Source organism: Colius striatus, chromosome 11, assembly GCF_028858725.1.
Source record: "Colius striatus isolate bColStr4 chromosome 11, bColStr4.1.hap1, whole genome shotgun sequence".
Lineage (NCBI taxonomy): Eukaryota > Metazoa > Chordata > Aves > Coliiformes > Coliidae > Colius > Colius striatus.
In genome coordinates this window covers 13,751,785-13,768,580 of record NC_084769.1, presented here as the reverse complement: position 1 = coordinate 13,768,580, position 16,796 = coordinate 13,751,785, and the positions used below count along the sequence as shown (strand labels likewise).

Here is a 16,796-nt window from a genome sequence, read left to right as displayed (position 1 = left end):
CTAGTCTAACTTTCTATATGTAACACCATCAGAGAGCTTTCCAGTACTTAAACCCATCCATATCCAGTGATGAGTCTTAGACTACAGCAGGTCTTCTGGAAAAATACCTGAACTAAATGTCAGCTCTGCAGTGATAGAGAGCATGTCACAAGTCTGAATCCAGTGCTGCAACTGTGAGCCTTGCTTCCAATCTAAATTCCAGCTCCCAGTCTTTGTAATTGGTATTAGGTAACTCTAATCAGTTTAACCATAGATTCTTTTAATATCCCTTACCTTTGTGTCAAAAAGCATCTGCTATCAAATTTTTGTTGATTTTATATGTATTAATGTTACTGATGGAGTCACCCTGCAAGCATGGCTCTGGAGCTCTCTCGTTTTTCTCAAGGATAGCACTGCAGCCTTTGCATTTTTCATCTTTCTGCTTGAATTTGTGGACACTAGAGCTGGGTGTAGTGTTCCAGTAACAGTCAATTCAGGGTTAGACAGAGGCATTATAACCTCACAAATTCTGCTTATACAAACACAGTTTGCCTTAGTTGTTTGGATACTGGCAAACTCCGTAGAGCTTGTCAGCCACTGTTTGCCCACCATAAACTTCAAGTTGTCTCTAGTCAGTGTTTCTGAAAACAGGCATTTTAATAAATTGTTTTCCAGATGTGTGGCCTTGAATGTGGTTGCTTTAAAATATATAATTATTGTATCTAAGCCATTTAGGGACAGAGAGCAGGTCAGTGGTACAAAGCAATTGTCTTTATTTACCGTGTTTGCAGTCATTTGTCACTGACAAACTTCATGACTCTGCATTGGTTTCCAGTCACTCATATGCAAAATAGTTGTAGCTCTCCAATCATATGAATGTTTCTATCAGATTCAGTAATACTGGTCAGAACTAATTTGTGTATTAAATGAGCTATTCCACTTGTTTATTACTCGGGTTCAGAGTATTGGAGTCTACACAATTAAGGAATCTCTTCTCTTTGAGTCCCTTGGTACTTTGATTAATTTTAATCTTGACGTCTTGATTTCTGCCTAAATGAGTGCTCATTTTCATCCTTGTCTTTTGTCATTAGCTTAATACCCTCCTGAATACTTTAGCCTGTCTCCTGAAAGACTTATTCCCTTCCACTGAAATGACAGCCAGCCACGTCGTACAATCTCTGTTCTCTGTAGAAGATAGATCTGCACTGCTGAAAACTGAGGGGCTCTGCCTTTCTCCACTTACTTAACCATTAATTTTTGGAATCATATATAGTCCAGTAACTTGAGTTGCAGCTCACAGAAATGAGAATATGAATTTCATTCTCCCTCATATTAAAGTTCCTTGCAAGGGCTCTTGGCTGCTCTTGAATCTTTCTTCACTGGTGTGTTTGTGTCCTTGCAGACTTGGGCTGTGTTGTGGTTCATGGGTATGTCCCATATAGCTAGCTCTGTCTTCTCCTACTACATCGTTTCTCATCTCTTTCAACAGTTTTGGGGTTTGCAAATGCTCTGTTACTCATGAGAGGGTGGGCTTCATGTCCTCCGTAGGACCCTTCCAACCCCTAAACACTCTGATGTTGACAGCAACTCTTTTCCCATTCCCATCTGTATGATTTTTTTTCTCCATTCTCCCGTTTATGAACTGCCAACCATTTTATGTGGTCTGCATCCTGCCTTCATCTGGCAACTGTAGTCTTATAAAGACAATATGTGTTTCTACCCAGTGTCAAATAGCAGCTTGTGTGGTGTATGTGTTCAGCAGAGGAAAATGAGCCAATTGAAGTGTTGCTTTTTTGTTTTTAATTACGTTCTTGTTTTCTTCCCAGGCTTCTCTCTTCCATATACTTACATGTGTGCCTCAGGAGGGAGGATTCAATAGCCTGATGAAGTGAACTGGAATGTTTAAAATAAAATTTTGTCCTGAAACACATTCTGAAGGAACCCAGTTGCTATAGGGATTTTTTTTTTTGCAAGGATGCAGTCCTTCACCTTTCATTGCTCAAAATAAAGGTTTCCATTCCTTGGACCAAATGAGGATTTTCTTATCCAAGCTTTGCAGTCCATTCAGTGTCATCTGGATGAACTAGTCATTACAAGATAATATTACTCATCCCACTTCTAAACAAAGCAAACCTATTAAACTTCACTGCATGTGGTTGGTATTTGGGATTTCATTCAGGAGAGTTGAAAAATGCCCAAATTACTGCAGCAAGAAGTGAAATCTTGAGAAGATTCTCCTTCAGTCACCAGAAGCCAACAAAACTTTCACTTCAACCTTCTCAGAAGCTCCCTCAAATCTCAAGGCAGCTCTTCATCTGTCAAATCTCTTGCTTTGACCCTAACTTACTCTGTGGAACCTGCATGAACATCTCTGTTTGGAATCAGAGTTTCGGCTCCACTTGTAGTATGTGAAACTTACTTCCTAGTGTCCTACACTCATAAACCTGCTGAAAAGTCAATAGGTTAATTATTAGGGATTTGGAATTAGAGTCTAATTTTGTTATAAGCAGTTTAACTGCTGGTCCTCCACCCTTGTCTTAAAACAGTCAGTGTTTTGCTGTTACCCACCCTGGTGTATCTGCCAAGCACCACAAATGTTTTATCTGACATGTAAGTTATTAACAGTTTCTGCTCTTGTTGGAGCACGAAGATTTGATGAGGTTTTTTTTTTTAATGTCTTAATTTTCTTCTTTTTTTTTTTAAAACTTTGTTATGGTGTTTCCTAGAATGAAAGCAATATTTTTCCTTTAGATACATGAGTGTACATATTAGTAATACTCATCTTTTTTGGAGGAAAAAATCCTAAACAAACAAAAAACCAGAAAATTCTGTAACAGGAAATTGAAAGCTTCTTTGGATTTACATCAAAACCCCAAACTTAGACAATTCTTGCCAAAGTTTTCTCACCTTACAACAAAAAAAAAAAAACCCCAACAAATAAACAAAAGTCAAGTGAAGATTCATGGACCAGTTATAAATGGTGATGCACCACTTTTGAGTAATTTTTGTTTACCTGGTGGCATCCACCCATACTTTTGCAGCATGTTAACACAAAGTCTGAATGCAGGAGTGTCTTGATTATCGTCTTGGACGTTTTATTTCACATGTTGGAATTTGCACAGTAAAAATTTTCTCATGATAAGACACGTAGGATTGACTTTGTAAAAGTATAAGCATGACTTTGTTTTCCTGTTCCACTACAAAAGGCTCTTCCCTCCAGCCCATACTCCTCCATCTTGTCAGTTCTTCCAAAGTAAGAAACAAAGATAACTTCAGAGAGAGAAGACAAAAAGTCCTGTACCCCAGCCTGCATGTCTCAGCAGGGACCAATGCCGAATCTCTGTCTGGCGCTGAGCTTTTATGTCTGCTCATATGTTTTGATGATGTATTATAATTGTTTATAACTCAGTATCTGAAAGACAATTTCTGTTGTAAGGTTGGCAACTTGAAAATATAATTGAAGTGGGGAAACAATTAATATTTATCTGATATTTTATAAATTAGCATTATTTGTAAGGAAGTAGCAATATTAAAGTGTCGTTAATGTTTGTGAAAAATATGAACAGCAGGCTCAACCAAAGGAAGGAGTGAAATGTGGGTTCAGTATCATCTCCTTTCTAAGAACTGCAGCCCAGGAAGGAAATGGCTTCAGAAAGGGAAAAAAAAAAATCAGTGTTTTAATTCAGCAGCCTTAATATTGTTGTACGGTGCCATGGAGTGTCCTAGGGTAGCCCGGCCTCTGGTTGACATTCCTGAAAGATGCATGTCTCCCTTAGATGTGGCACAGTACCTGTCAGCCTTGCCCAGGACCAGGAGTCCCAGGGTGCTGGGTGCCCCTAGGCTGACACCAGCATTGCACAATCAGCACCTGGTCCCTGCTGGAAGGTGTCCAAGGAGCATGCAGCTGGTGAAAGCTAGTTCTGGAGTAGGTAGCTGAATATCCAAAGACCTTGCGTATGGTGATAATTTCTGGTCACTGTCACTAACTTGACTGATCTTGCTTCATGTAAGCAGAAGGTCTCTGTGGTCAGTGTCAGTGCAAGGAAGAACAGTACTTGTGACCCTTTCTGACATGTTTCATGTCATATACCTGGCCCTACTTGGAGTGGATTGTATACTTGTCTCTAGGTACTCCAGCTACACAGAGTGATATGATAGAGCATACTGGAGGCTTGCATTTTTTTTCTGAGTGGTTTTCTGGCACATTTCTTCCATCAGAGACCCTTGAGCTCTCCATTTTGCTTCCCTGAAGATTCCCTGAACATCTTCTGTTTCTCTTCTCTGTGCCATTCTTCTCTGCCCCATCTCTGCCATGCTAGACATCTTGCCATGCCTTCCTCTTACATAGCAGGGCTATGTATCTCTATCTTCCTTGGTATTAGGTCTGTGTGCAGCCTCATTCTTCCTCTTTCCCGTGCTACTCTTTTTCTCTGTTCAAAGAATGTGACATTGCCTGCCTTGTTCCTGTACTTTACTAATTCTATAGAAAGACCTTGCCTACTCTAGTCTTATTTCTTCTCTGTCTTCCAGTTTCTTCTCCATCTTAAGGAACCCCCTATTCTTTTCATGTCCTTGCAAACATTCCTCCTTCCCTCGTGTCTCCTTCCCACCACACATTTTTCCATACTTTGTCTCCTTTCTTACCTCCCTGAGCAGAGTTGTGCCCATTGGTACCTGGTATGTCCTTGTATTTTCTGGAGCTGGTTGGAGACGATGTTCTGACATTATCACATTACAAAGAAATGCTGCCAAGCACTAGGCAATCCTGAGTATACTTTGAACCCTTACAATAAGGCAGCAGTGGCTTCTTCCTCGTGCTTTTGGTTTGCTGTTGCCATATAGAAATGGCAGATGGTGTTGATCAGGAAGTTAACCTACAAGAGTATCCGTTTCATGCCCTACGTGAAAGATTTGTTCATTAAGCTCAGAACTCTAATTTAAAGCCAATTAACGGAGTGATTTGAAGAGACTTGTTGTTTTTGAAGTTCAAAAGAGATGCTAAGTCTCTGATTTCAGCCTTTGTACATTCCAGAACCTGTATAACTATTGCAGTGTTGCCAACTCTCCTGGGTTTTTTGTCTTTTTGTCTTTTTTTTTTCTTTCTTTTTTAAATTTTATCTTAATTTTTTGAGTGATACAACTTTTACCATCTTTGGTGAAGCCTTTTGAACACTTATGTTTCTTAGCAATTCTAGCCCTATGTTTGGGGACAGATGGGAAGAACTTTTGTGTCTGTCTTCTTTGCTGGAAACCAGCACAACTCTCTCTTTCCTCTCTTTGGCAACTCAGTATTGCTCTTCCCTAAGTAGGAGTTAGGGAAAAAACGAAAGCAGCCCTGAGCAACTTTGTGCCCTCCTAACACCACTTCTGTCAACATGGGGTTGTCTCTGCTTCCTTTCCTTCTCTCCCCACAACATCTCCCAGAAGCTGATAGGGACCCGCCACAGAAGCCTTCTCAAGCTTGGAAGGGGTACATTGTGCAGACCTCAGAGTACAGCTCTAATTTTGATATGTAATCTATGCTGTACCGTTCCTAAGAAATGTCAAGATGAAAAAGTTTGTGTCAGGAAGACTCCAAAATTGATTAGCTCCGAATTAGTATTTATGCCTCTTTTACCTGAGATTGATATTCTGTGAAAACTGTAGACCTTTCAGCAGCAATGTGTTTGAATAGTCCCAACTTTTAATAGCAGCATGTGTACAGAAAAAAACTTACTTTAGTAATTTGAAGCCGTTGCTGATATAAAAGAAAATAGAGAGGTCAAGTTTTGCTGTGGTATAAAGCCTATGACTTCACCAGGTTAACTGCTGCTACTTCCGTGTAATTGAGAATATAATTTGGCTCAAACCCTGGGAGACCAAAAAGGATCACAGCAGACCCCTGCATTAAGCTAACGTTCAAAACAGTTGACTCACACCGAATTTCATAAGCAAATCATGTATTCCTAAGGCTTTAGCTGTATGACACAGTCCTCTGAAAAAAAGAAGAGATGGTGGGAGTATCTCTGTTTATTTTGACTAAAACAGCATGCCAGGAAAAGCTGTCAAGCATGGTATTGTACCTGTGCGGTGGGCAATGTGGCAGCATAGATAAAGCATCTCCCTGTGGGTGCATGAGGGCAAATCTGGCAAGAGCTGTGTTATCCCACATCATGCCAGGAGCAGCGGAAGCAATGGTGCTTCATCCTGGCTGGGCTGTGGAGGAGGTGGTGCTACTGGCAGCAGCCAACATATCTCCATCGTGTTCTCTTGGGGATGAAGGCACCTTGCTGGCACTGCTGGGGCTGTGAGTGAGGAGGTCAGGTAGAGGTGGACTTAAACTTGGGGTAGATATTGATCTAAACCCAAAGTAATCACAAAACCAGAATGGCTGCTCAAAGCCTCATTTGGAAACCCCTTCCTGCTACTGTGTTGGTATACTGAACGTGAAGGTGGTACTCACTGACTGTGGTGGCTTCTGGAGGATTGGACTCATGTCAAAACATCACTGGTGGCATCTCCCCTCTGCCAGAGAGGCTTGCTCCTGTGCTCCTACTTAGTGTTTGAGGAGAGGTGGCCAAAATTGGCGATTCACATTTCACAGAAAAGCTGGGTGGGGGGCAGAAATCTATGTTTTCTGCTCTGTCTGGGGCAGAAGGAGGGGATTTTCTGATGAAAGAAAAATCCCAAAGAAGGAAATAATGCCTTTTCAAGAAAAGAGGCGGGGGAGTCATGGCTGATGAGTATCTGTTTATTCCCAAATTTGCTGGCAGTCCCACTCAGGCTGATGCCCTTCAAAACAGACATTTTGGGACAGCACTTTTGACCATTCCTCGAGCACTTAGCAGGAGGGATTGTTTTATTAGGAAAGTTTACAGCTCCTTGTTTTCCCTCAAAGGCAAATGTGACTTTGTTGGTTTTAATTCTGTTGGGATTTCTCCCTTTTAATATACAACGCAGCTGTTAAAATAGCTGGGGTTGTCTAGGGCAAATCATATAGCACTTTCCTTGTTCAGATCTCAGATGGCTGGTTTTTTAGTGTCGCTGCAGAATTATATTACAGGGCATATGAATAGTGCTGGTATTAGTGTCAAAATCAATTACCCAACCCTTCTCCTGCAGAGAAAGCTACAAACCTTAGGAACAATCTGAGTAATCCATTCTGTGTTTCTAATTCTGAGTAATGACAGAGGGCAGAGACTTGTGCTTGAATAAGTGCACAGGGTCTTTCTCCATATAGTCACTCCTAAATGTATGCTCTTTACTGGAAAAAACAGGCTCCCTGTGAAACCCTTTTTCATGCCAAATGGCTTGCTGCTAAGATTAATCTGTCATTGAATTTATAAATTCTGTGTGGCATAGAGCAGCGGAAAAAGTTTAGCATTGAAGAGAAAGCAAACTATGTATTGCTTAAAAAAAATGAGTGTTGTGCTCCTAGATGGTGTGGATTGACTGCCTTCATCAATATATCTTCTTATACTGGTAATAAAAATACTTCCATAGCCTTGTGCCTCCGAGGATCTCCAAGAACTTTGCAAACAGGGCAAAGTACTATTTCCTATTTTACGGCTGCGGAAACTGGCTGCAAGAGAGGTTAAGCTTTTTGCCCAGGGACACTAGGGGACTGAAGCAGAGCCAAGATGGGAACCTAAATCTCCAGAGTTCCGGTGCTCTGTCCTGGTTGTACACTGGACCAAAGCACGTTGGGAGAGTGTGCTGGTCACTGACTCTCAGCCATCACCTGTAAAACCTCAGGAGGTGGCATACAAAATCAGTGTTGGTGGTTCTTTGCTCCCTCATCTGTGTCCCGATCTGTGGGCAGCTGTGTTGAGCAAGGCAGGATCCATCTAGGAAGGATGCTTGTGTCCTTCTGAGCTGGGACAGTCAGCTCTGGTTGTGGATAGGAAATGTCTTTTGGCTGCTGATGACTTGGGGAAAAGCTCAGAACTTCGTATCCAGCCTCCTTTGCCTCAAGCACCTTTACAAAGCAAAAATAATTATAGGCTTATTACCCTAATTCCTGTAAGATGAGAGTGGCTGCATTCTTTTTATTTTTTTCTCTAATCCAGTATTTGAGAAGGATTTACCTGTTTAATATAGCCATTTATTAGAAACACCTGACTATTTTTAAATTCATAATTAATTTGAAAGGAGAGCAGACAGCTACACTGGCCACATTTTCAAATATGGGCCTGATCTCTTGTCAAATTCCAGTTAGATAAAGGACACATCTGAAAAACTGGGTCTCTACTGATGTGTTTGTGGCAGGGATTTAGATATCTTGCTTGAGGCACTTCTCTGGAGAAAAACATGGCTCCTGTTCCTCATTCCTTCCTCAGGGTCCCTATTTGCTGCAGCCTGCAGCCCCCCTCCACCCCGAGGAAGCTCCCATACCATAAGGCTGCCCTGAGGGTCAGGGTAAGGCTAGGAGGGGTGTGAGGGCAAGTGTCTGGTTTCAAACAAAAGTGCAAAGCCTTGAAAAGAAGGACTAAGAAGAAACAGGTGGGGGGGTTAGTAATATAGCCTCTGAAGTTTATTTGCTTAATGAACAGAAGCCCAGGCTGTCAGACCTAGGTCAAATACTCCTCCAGTTTGAGTATATTTATTTCATACATGGTCTGTAACCCAACCTGATTTCTGGATTAAATCGCTGTAAAGTCCTGGCCCCCAGGAACCCATCCCATGTTTGCTATCAAGCCCAGCACATGCCGGGGCAGGACCTCAAGGGGCCACCTCGATATTCACTGAAGCCTTGTGTCATCAGTAAAGCCTGTAATTGCGGGTCCCATCATTTCCAATGCAAGCTTTTTGCTGTTTACAGCTGCAAATCGTGACTGCAGATCCATCATTTAGTTGTCCCATTAATGTGAGTTGTGCCTGAAGGCTCCTGGGGTAAGCTGCCTAGGCTGACAGCCACTTGCTGGGCCACCATCCTGCTGGAGCCCAAGGCCAGAAAACCACAGCTACCATGTTCCAGATCAGTCTGAGGTACCAGCTCTGTATTTACAGCAAGGTTTTAAAGTAGTTCAGAGGACGAGATACTTTAGGACCGCCTGTCTTGAACAGTGGTATAAGATGGAGGGTCTCCAAAGACAAGTGTGAGGATGTCTGGGAGCACAGGGCCACATGCCAGCTGCAGAGTCATGGAGCTCATTATGTAATGAGGAAAGAGGTTATTCACTTTCAGGTTTGTCTGTCCTGAAGTTACAGCACAAAAACTGCTTGAAGATTGGCAAAATAGTGAGAAGGGAAAAAAAAACCTCACAATCACAAAATGAACTTTTGTTCATTTTTCATGGCCAGGGCCGTGAATGACTAAAGGATAAAAGCTACAGGTCACACATGAGGGTAACTGAAATCTTTATGTGCTTTAAAGTTTTTAGGAGAGTTAATTTTTTAAATTTGAGATCCTCAGGAGTCAGTTAATCCTCCAGAGTGAAGGGAGGTAGGTTTGAGCTGGCACAGTGGTGGTAAAACTACCTGCACCAAGGAAAATGTTCTCAGGTTTCCCAGGCATTTTTGGGGGGAATCTCATTAATTCCAGTAAGGTAAACAGCCAGTGTGCTCCAGAGCATCTCAGGAGCTGAAAAATTTGCATCCGAAAATTTGCATGTGAAAAATTGCAGATCTGCATTAAAATTAGAAGGGAAAGGAAGAATTAGCAGTGGGTTTTCCCAAAGACCAGCCTGAGGCCTGTAGTGCAGTGTGACTCTGTGGGTTCTGTGGAAACAGTAGTCCCATAGAGACATTTGAAATAAAACAAGTTAAAATGGGGGAACAGAAGTATTTGCGGCCAGAAGTGAAGCATGCCTTCTCATTTCAGAGAAGCCACCTTTTTATGTTAAATTTGGGATGCTCATATGTATGCTTTTAGGAGACCAGTTAAGTTTGAGTCATGCGGAACAAATGACCAAGCTAATGAATTTCAGGAGCTGTTATTTTTCATGGTTATTTGTGCTTTGGGTATCTTCTTGTCTTGTGGAGCTTTCACTGGCACTTAATTCACCATTTGGAATGGGGATAAAGCTGTAGCTGATTTCCAGCAGTGATGGGTCAGGATAGAAGAACTTGGTTGGTAGAGAGAGGAATCGCTGGATGTTAGTCCTCATCAGTGAGAGCTGGATGAGCTCTGGCAGACCTGCTGTGCCATATCCATAAGCGCTGTTGAAATGTTCTGGTCAGGGCACTGGTTCAGAACCAGCACACAGAATAAGCACCAACTGGGGAAAAGGAAAAAAAAACACCTTAAATGTACTTTTAACTGTATTTTTATTGGAAAATTTTTGCTGACCCTTTTCTTTGTTATGGTAGACTAGGTCATGTATAGAACGGACAAAGGGGTTTTATACATGCTAAATTTTTGTATCCCACTTGTCCTTTAATCCTGCAAAATCCTTTGGACCTGTAAGCTGTATTATGTAGACTGAGTGGAGAAAAAAAAGTGTGGTTTTGTCCTGATCCTTTTATGTCTTTCCCCATTCCTTTGCAGGGTTATGCTCTTTTTGCCTGTGGCTGCTGTACCACTAGAGTTAGAAACCCAGCATATCTTTGTCGCTTTCCATTTTCCATTCCTCGTTTCCTCATGGAGCTGCTTATGCCTGTTATGTGAGTGGTGACCAGAATCTGGTTTTGTTTCATGTCTCATAGGGTTGCTGAGCTGGAAGATGCACGTCTAAGATGGAAACTTCTGCTTCAACTGCTGCTGGGAAAAAAGAAGGGAAAAGTGCTGTTCTGGAGGGGAATGGCTTTACAGAGACGGGGAAGAAACCCACTCCTTTAACAGCTGCAGGAGCAGCAGTGGCTCAAGGAGGTACTTTATGTTTTCCACAATTTGAAAACAGCAGGAGTGTTTTTCATTAGACTGTAAGAATTTAATAAGTACGGTGGCATCCGTCCTCCTGTGAACATGTTGAGTTTATTGGGGTTCTTGGCCGTCAGAGGTCACAGGAGTGGGAAGCTGTGTCACTGCATGGCATCCAAACATCACTGTGTGATGATGAGTTACTGGTGCTTCCAGCAAACTGGGCTGGGGTTAGGGAGTGGATGGGTGGTAAGAGGTGGCTGTTGGAGAGTTGAAGCTATCCCATCACTGCTTGCCACTGGCTGGCCAGTGTTGTGTGAAGTAGGAAGCACTGTGCCTATCACTTTTCCACAGAATTAGAATGGTGGGCAAGGCTGGCTGGAGCTGGGGAGCATCCTGTTATCATGGTCAGGGAGGGACGTTGTGTACTGGCTGTCATTGTGCTAATGAGCTGAACAGACTGCATTGTCTTCAGTCATTGCTGCTGGATTTCATGGTTAGCAGTGAATTTGGGATTGTCCAGCCCCAACACAAGAAGGTTTACAAAGAAACATCCCCGCTTGCTTTTTTCCTGTTAGTGTTAGAAACAGCTCAGCTCATGATTTCTTTTTGCATCTGTGTTTTTGGCAAGATTTTGGTCCTGCTGGTGTTGAAGTCAATCGGGAAGCTCTTGTAGACACCCATAGGCCTGGGGTTGCTTTTGGCAGGTGTAACACCAGTATGCAGAGGAGGTGTGCAGACATTTGCCCTGCTTCCTCTCACCTGCTATGGCAGGCAAAATATGGCCCCGGAAAACACATCCCTCAGTTGCACATGTGCTGGTAGACCTCCAAATTGATGCCAGGACCCTGTATGGTGGCTCCTTGGTGGGCAAGGCTGTGCCCACTGGAAAGGAACTACACTGGTCTTGCTGGGGCCTGGGCTTGGGAGTCTTTTCTGGACAAGGACGTACGGAGACAAACTTAGAAGGGGTTACACCGGCTTGGATGTGTTGAGACATCCCAGCTGTGTAAACTTTGCAGGCAGACTTTTTTTGTCTTTAAAATATACCTTATTGCTAACCAGACTCTACCTCAAAAGAAGCCCTTCTCCTCCCCTTCCTTCACTGCAGGGTGGTTTCTCATCACCCCAGGAGAGCAGCATGACTCCTCTGCGGGCTCCTGTTTCTTATGCAACTTGGCTGGAGGATGGTGTTTTCTGTTGCCTGAGTTTTAAAGACAGTTCCCAGCCTAAATTGCTTGAATCTACTTTATCTATCCTTCCTTTTCGACACCTTTATTGCTCAGCTTTTGTTTCCATATTGACCCAGGAAGACTGAATATACAAAATAAGGTAGCAACTGCAAGATTATAATCTATCAGATTACTTCATGTGTTTGATAAACTCTGTTAGCCAAAGGAAAGTTTTCCTTAGAAAGAGCTGGGACATCTTTTACACAGAGTTGTGTAGAAGGAAAGACTGTTTCATGCTGCTGAATGTGTCTGAGCCACCTTCCTCATGTGCACTCTGCAAAGTGGCAGAAGGAAGGCTTTCTGAGTGGCAGAAATAAGGGAAAGGCAGAAACAGCAACATACATAAATTGGCCACTCCCCAGCAGATTTTGATCCCTGTTGAGGAATCATAGGCTGCAAGATCCACTGGGGCAGCCCACTTGAGGCATCATCCCCGTAACTGGCAAATCCAAAAGGCTGATTGGCATTGACAAAGTCCAGTCGTGGAAAAATTCAAAACCCACAGACATGCTGTTATGAAAATACCTTCTCCTAACTTGGCACTTGCCTTGGTAGTACCTCCACAGAGGAATCACTGCATTTCCAGAGATGCAATGTAAATGAGGATGTCCCTGAGCTGGAGTGTCCATAGATCCATCTGGCACCTCCAGAGGCTTGATTGGTTTTTAAGCATCCAGTATCATATGTCACTTAGCAGTATGCTCTCATCTTTGGAAAGAATGATTTATAGTCTCAGTGTTTCCCTTTTTATTATGAGGAAGTGGATAAGTAAGTGGAGGACTGTTTGGAGATGTCAGGAGAATTGTGATGAAAGCATTGTGTAATGAGATGTAAAAGGCAAAATCTATGTCATACTGTGAAGAGAAGTGCTCATAAATGATCTGAAATGGCTAGCAGTGAAGCAGAGTGGGATCCCACACTGGCCTGGGACTCTGCAGGTGATGCACATTGCTCTCGTGGTTCAGAGGACTTTCCTTTGAATTCTGACTAGACATAATACGTGCTTCTGAAAGAGAGCATCGTGATGTGTGTGCTCATAAGTAGAAAAATTAATACAAAGTCATCTTCTAACACCAGTTAACTGCAAGGTGTGATTTAGCAATGATAACAAAAAGACTGGGGAGTGTTGAGACTGTACTTATGTGATGTTCATGCTAATATAACATATTGATTCACTAAACTAGCATAATTACTCATAACAGGCCAGAAATATCCATATTTATACTCTTACAGAAGAAAGCAAACAAGGCATGGAGACTAATTATGATTTTCAGCTTGAGGAGGGGAACAGCTTTAAAGAGAGGGCCTCTGAGCCTCCCCACTCTGCTTTGGGGCCATATGAACAAGTCTTTATTCTCATCCAAGACAAACTCTTGATTTTATTTATTGTAGAGGTTTTATTCTTTGTACTAGCATGTGAGAAAGTGGCAGCAAGACTCAGCTAGTGCTGAAGATCACCAAGCTGCTCTCCAGAGCCAAACAAATGTAATTCGCAACACATTTCTTCTCCTTTATTCTACTGAGTCACACAGATGGAGTGCCAACATAGCATGTTTCTCAGATCATGAGGTTTTCTTATTCCCTTGTAGAAATGAACAGATTCATAAGGTTTTATTTGTAATTAAGGTAATTGAAACAATGAATGAATATTAGTTAAATATTTGAAGAATAGCTATTTTCTTACTTAGGCTGCGTTATTTTAAGATAATAATATATCCAGTCTCCATTTCCAGTTCCCTTGTTTTGTATATTTGTCCCCAATGTTTCCAGCCTTGAACAAATTAAGTTATGACTGTAGTAAAAGGAAAGAGTATTGTTGATGTTGTCAGTGGAGAATAGTCCTTTTGTGCTAACAATCTGCATCTTACATTTTTAGTCTACAGAAGCTGCCATATTAAAGACATTTTTTAATAGTAACTCATTGATCAGATGTTCAGAAGTTGGTCTCACAGAAATGACATCAGGGAAGTTTTCCCCGATTTTCATTTTTTTCCATAAATCATGCCAGCCAACAAGTCAAAGCTCCTTTCTTCTGTTCCAGCAGGTGCATATGGGTATGTGTGACGGAGATGAAAATTGGTTTTAATGACAGTACATAGGAGCTATAGATAGGCCCAGTCTTCAGAAGATCCTGTTGCTTTTGCTGTCTATGCTTCTGGAAGGGCAACTCATAACATTTCATGTTTAGAAAAGTCTTTTGCTGAATGCAAAAGTACATATTGCTGTATAGGGTGAGAGACTTTGGAGTGAGTGAGAGTGAGACTAAGTTGTGTCCTCCAGACTTTAGCACTGTGACGTCCTCCAAATCAGCACGCAGAAGGAAGCCCATGCACGTGGCCGAAGGAGGAATTTAAATAAGCCCCTCTTTCAAAGGCGGAGATATTTAGGAAGATGGGTTTCTCATCTAGTAATAAAAATTAAATCCAAATTCTCCTAAAGGCTGAGTGACTTTAACAAGGCCCAGAATGCACCTTTCCCTCTCTACCCCACCCTCCGTATGACACAAACACCAAGTTCCCAAATTGATGATGTTTATGTTTGAAACATTTTTCTGATGTCTGGCTCTGTCAAGACTAATTTTAGCATTTCTAAAGCTGGGTAAAAATATAGCCTCATTACTTTGATGTCAGAGCATAGTTTACTATTAGTATATTCTGGGGTTTATCATTTTAGTCATGTTTAACACGGCTGCAGCAGGCATGCACTATTAAATCTGGCTTATTTTACATTCCTGTCCGAGATTATTTATTTGGAACAATTTCCTCTCTATCAAAAGACACGGCTAATGCTGAGTTTTAATGTGTTATTTACACACAAAATAACCTATTTACAACTCAGTATCTGCCGCAGGGAGAATGAATGGGGCAGTGCTCCCTTCATCCTGTTGTATCTGAGTTTAACAATCTGGATTGCTAATAGAACCATTTATCACAGGGTGGTAATTTATTTTATGTTAGCTGCACAGGTCTCCCTGCCTCTGATCTATGGAAATACTTTGTATATAATGAAGTTCAACAAGTCATTTGGTGTAAACATGGGGGGGAACCAAGCTGCAGAACCAGCAAGACTCTGGCTACACTATTTTTTTTTTCCAGGAGGTAACGACTCTCCTCTGATATTAAGGCTTCAGTTGATGAAATGCAGCTCTTTGCCCTGTGCATGCTGTAAAGATGGAGCGTGGGGCTCTTTTGCAGTGGATCAGAGATTGGAATGGAGTTGGGTCACTTGATTTATGGGCTGGCGGGAGTGCTCAGTGCTGCAAGAAGTAGCACACTCAGCCCTTTCATAGGCAGAGGAGAAGGGCAGGGAGCACCTCCCTTCGCTCTCCAGAGGTCTTCCATAAGCAAGCCCTGAGTGGCGTTGGCAGGGAGTCCTTGCGCAGTTCAGCTTGTTTCAGTGCTGGATTATGGGAAGACCATGTAAATGAGAAGGAGGAAATGCCTGCATCCCAGCAGACCTCAGCACACTGAAAAAAATATATAGTATGTGTGGCCTGAGGCTGAGACAAATTAGAAGGAGAACAGCCCCTATGAAGTCATCTCCTCTGTCCACCCTGGAGGGGCAGGGATCTTCTCCAAAGATGTTTTTCATTCAGTTGTTCACATTTTCCAGGAAAATATAACTAGTACAAGCACATTCTTAGCTTCCCTGCCCTGTATTGCCTCGCTCTAGAGAACTTAAAACACTGAGGTATGCTGTTAACAGAAAAGCCTGGGCTGGTTCCAGGAAGGATAGGGGCAAGTGATTAAAGCTGAATGATGGGAAAATCCCATAATTTAGACTGTAAAATTCTCTTGACAACCACCATCTCTATTGTGTGTCAGTGTACAGCTCTGTGGCCCCCACCTTGGGTAGGGTTTCAGTCCAACCCTGCTGTAAGAGCAATGGCAATCAGGAATCGTATCCTGAACTTTTGTATTGGTCTTAAATAAAAGTAATTATGCAGGCTCTTAAAGTGGATTTCTCTGCTACCATAGCTACCATAGTTCTTCCAGCTGTCCAGGTTGCCTACAAGTCTCTCGTGTGTGCTCAATCTTATCCTTTTGGGCAGCTGGAGGTCTCAGATGCTCAGACTGGTGCAATGTTGAAGCTGTTCCTCAGTCTCAGGATATCAAGACCTGTGGCTAGCTGACAGCTTTCAATCATGCTGGTCACCCAACATCTGCTCTTTGAGATTGTTTAGAAGCATTCATGTAGAGATGGATGAAGTGAAGGCCATGCTGCACCATTTTTATTTTGGCAAGCAGTACCTGGTGCATGGGCATGGTAGAGAGTGTTCAGGTAGCAGTAGGTTCATTTCTTCAGTTCCATGTGACAGAATTTTAGTAGTTAAGATTGCCACAAACTGTGCCAGAAAAGCACATCTTATTTTTCTGCCTGCCCTTTCTCCTCAATCCATGGCTTGCAAGGCTGAGTCTCTCTAGTGTCTTCTTTACAGTAGTCAGTAATACATTTTTGTTGGGTAACCCTTTTCTTTGTTTAGTCAAGTGATAGTCTGGCTTCCTGGCCACTTGGGGGTATTTTTTTCTCACAGACAAAACCCCTTTCGCGAGACCCTATACTGGGTTCTTTGTGTGGTGACCAGCCCTGTGGGCAAAGGTGCAGCCTGAGAGTGGATAACTGTTTACAGACTTTTTGGTTCATATTGTGTAGCCATGACAGACATATCACCAAAGTGACTTTACAGTGGGACTTGATGATCTTTACAACCTAAATGATACTATGATTCTATGATTCATAGCATCAGCCAGCATTTACTGACTGTATACAGATCCCTCAAAACTGTAATACCAAAAGTTCCTACC

The 16,796-nt window shown here is 42.3% G+C and overlaps 1 protein-coding gene across 1 annotated transcript in view; it reads left to right on the top strand.

Annotated features, from left to right (window-relative positions):
• The window catches only part of GLI2 (GLI family zinc finger 2), a 193,620-nt gene that overhangs the window by 39,384 nt on the left and 137,440 nt on the right, over nt 1-16,796 (top strand). The window contains exon 2 of the mRNA XM_062004617.1: nt 10,606-10,768. Coding sequence (XP_061860601.1) covers nt 10,636-10,768 — 133 coding nt within the window. The 5' untranslated portion in view covers nt 10,606-10,635. The remainder of the gene's footprint in view (nt 1-10,605; nt 10,769-16,796) is intronic.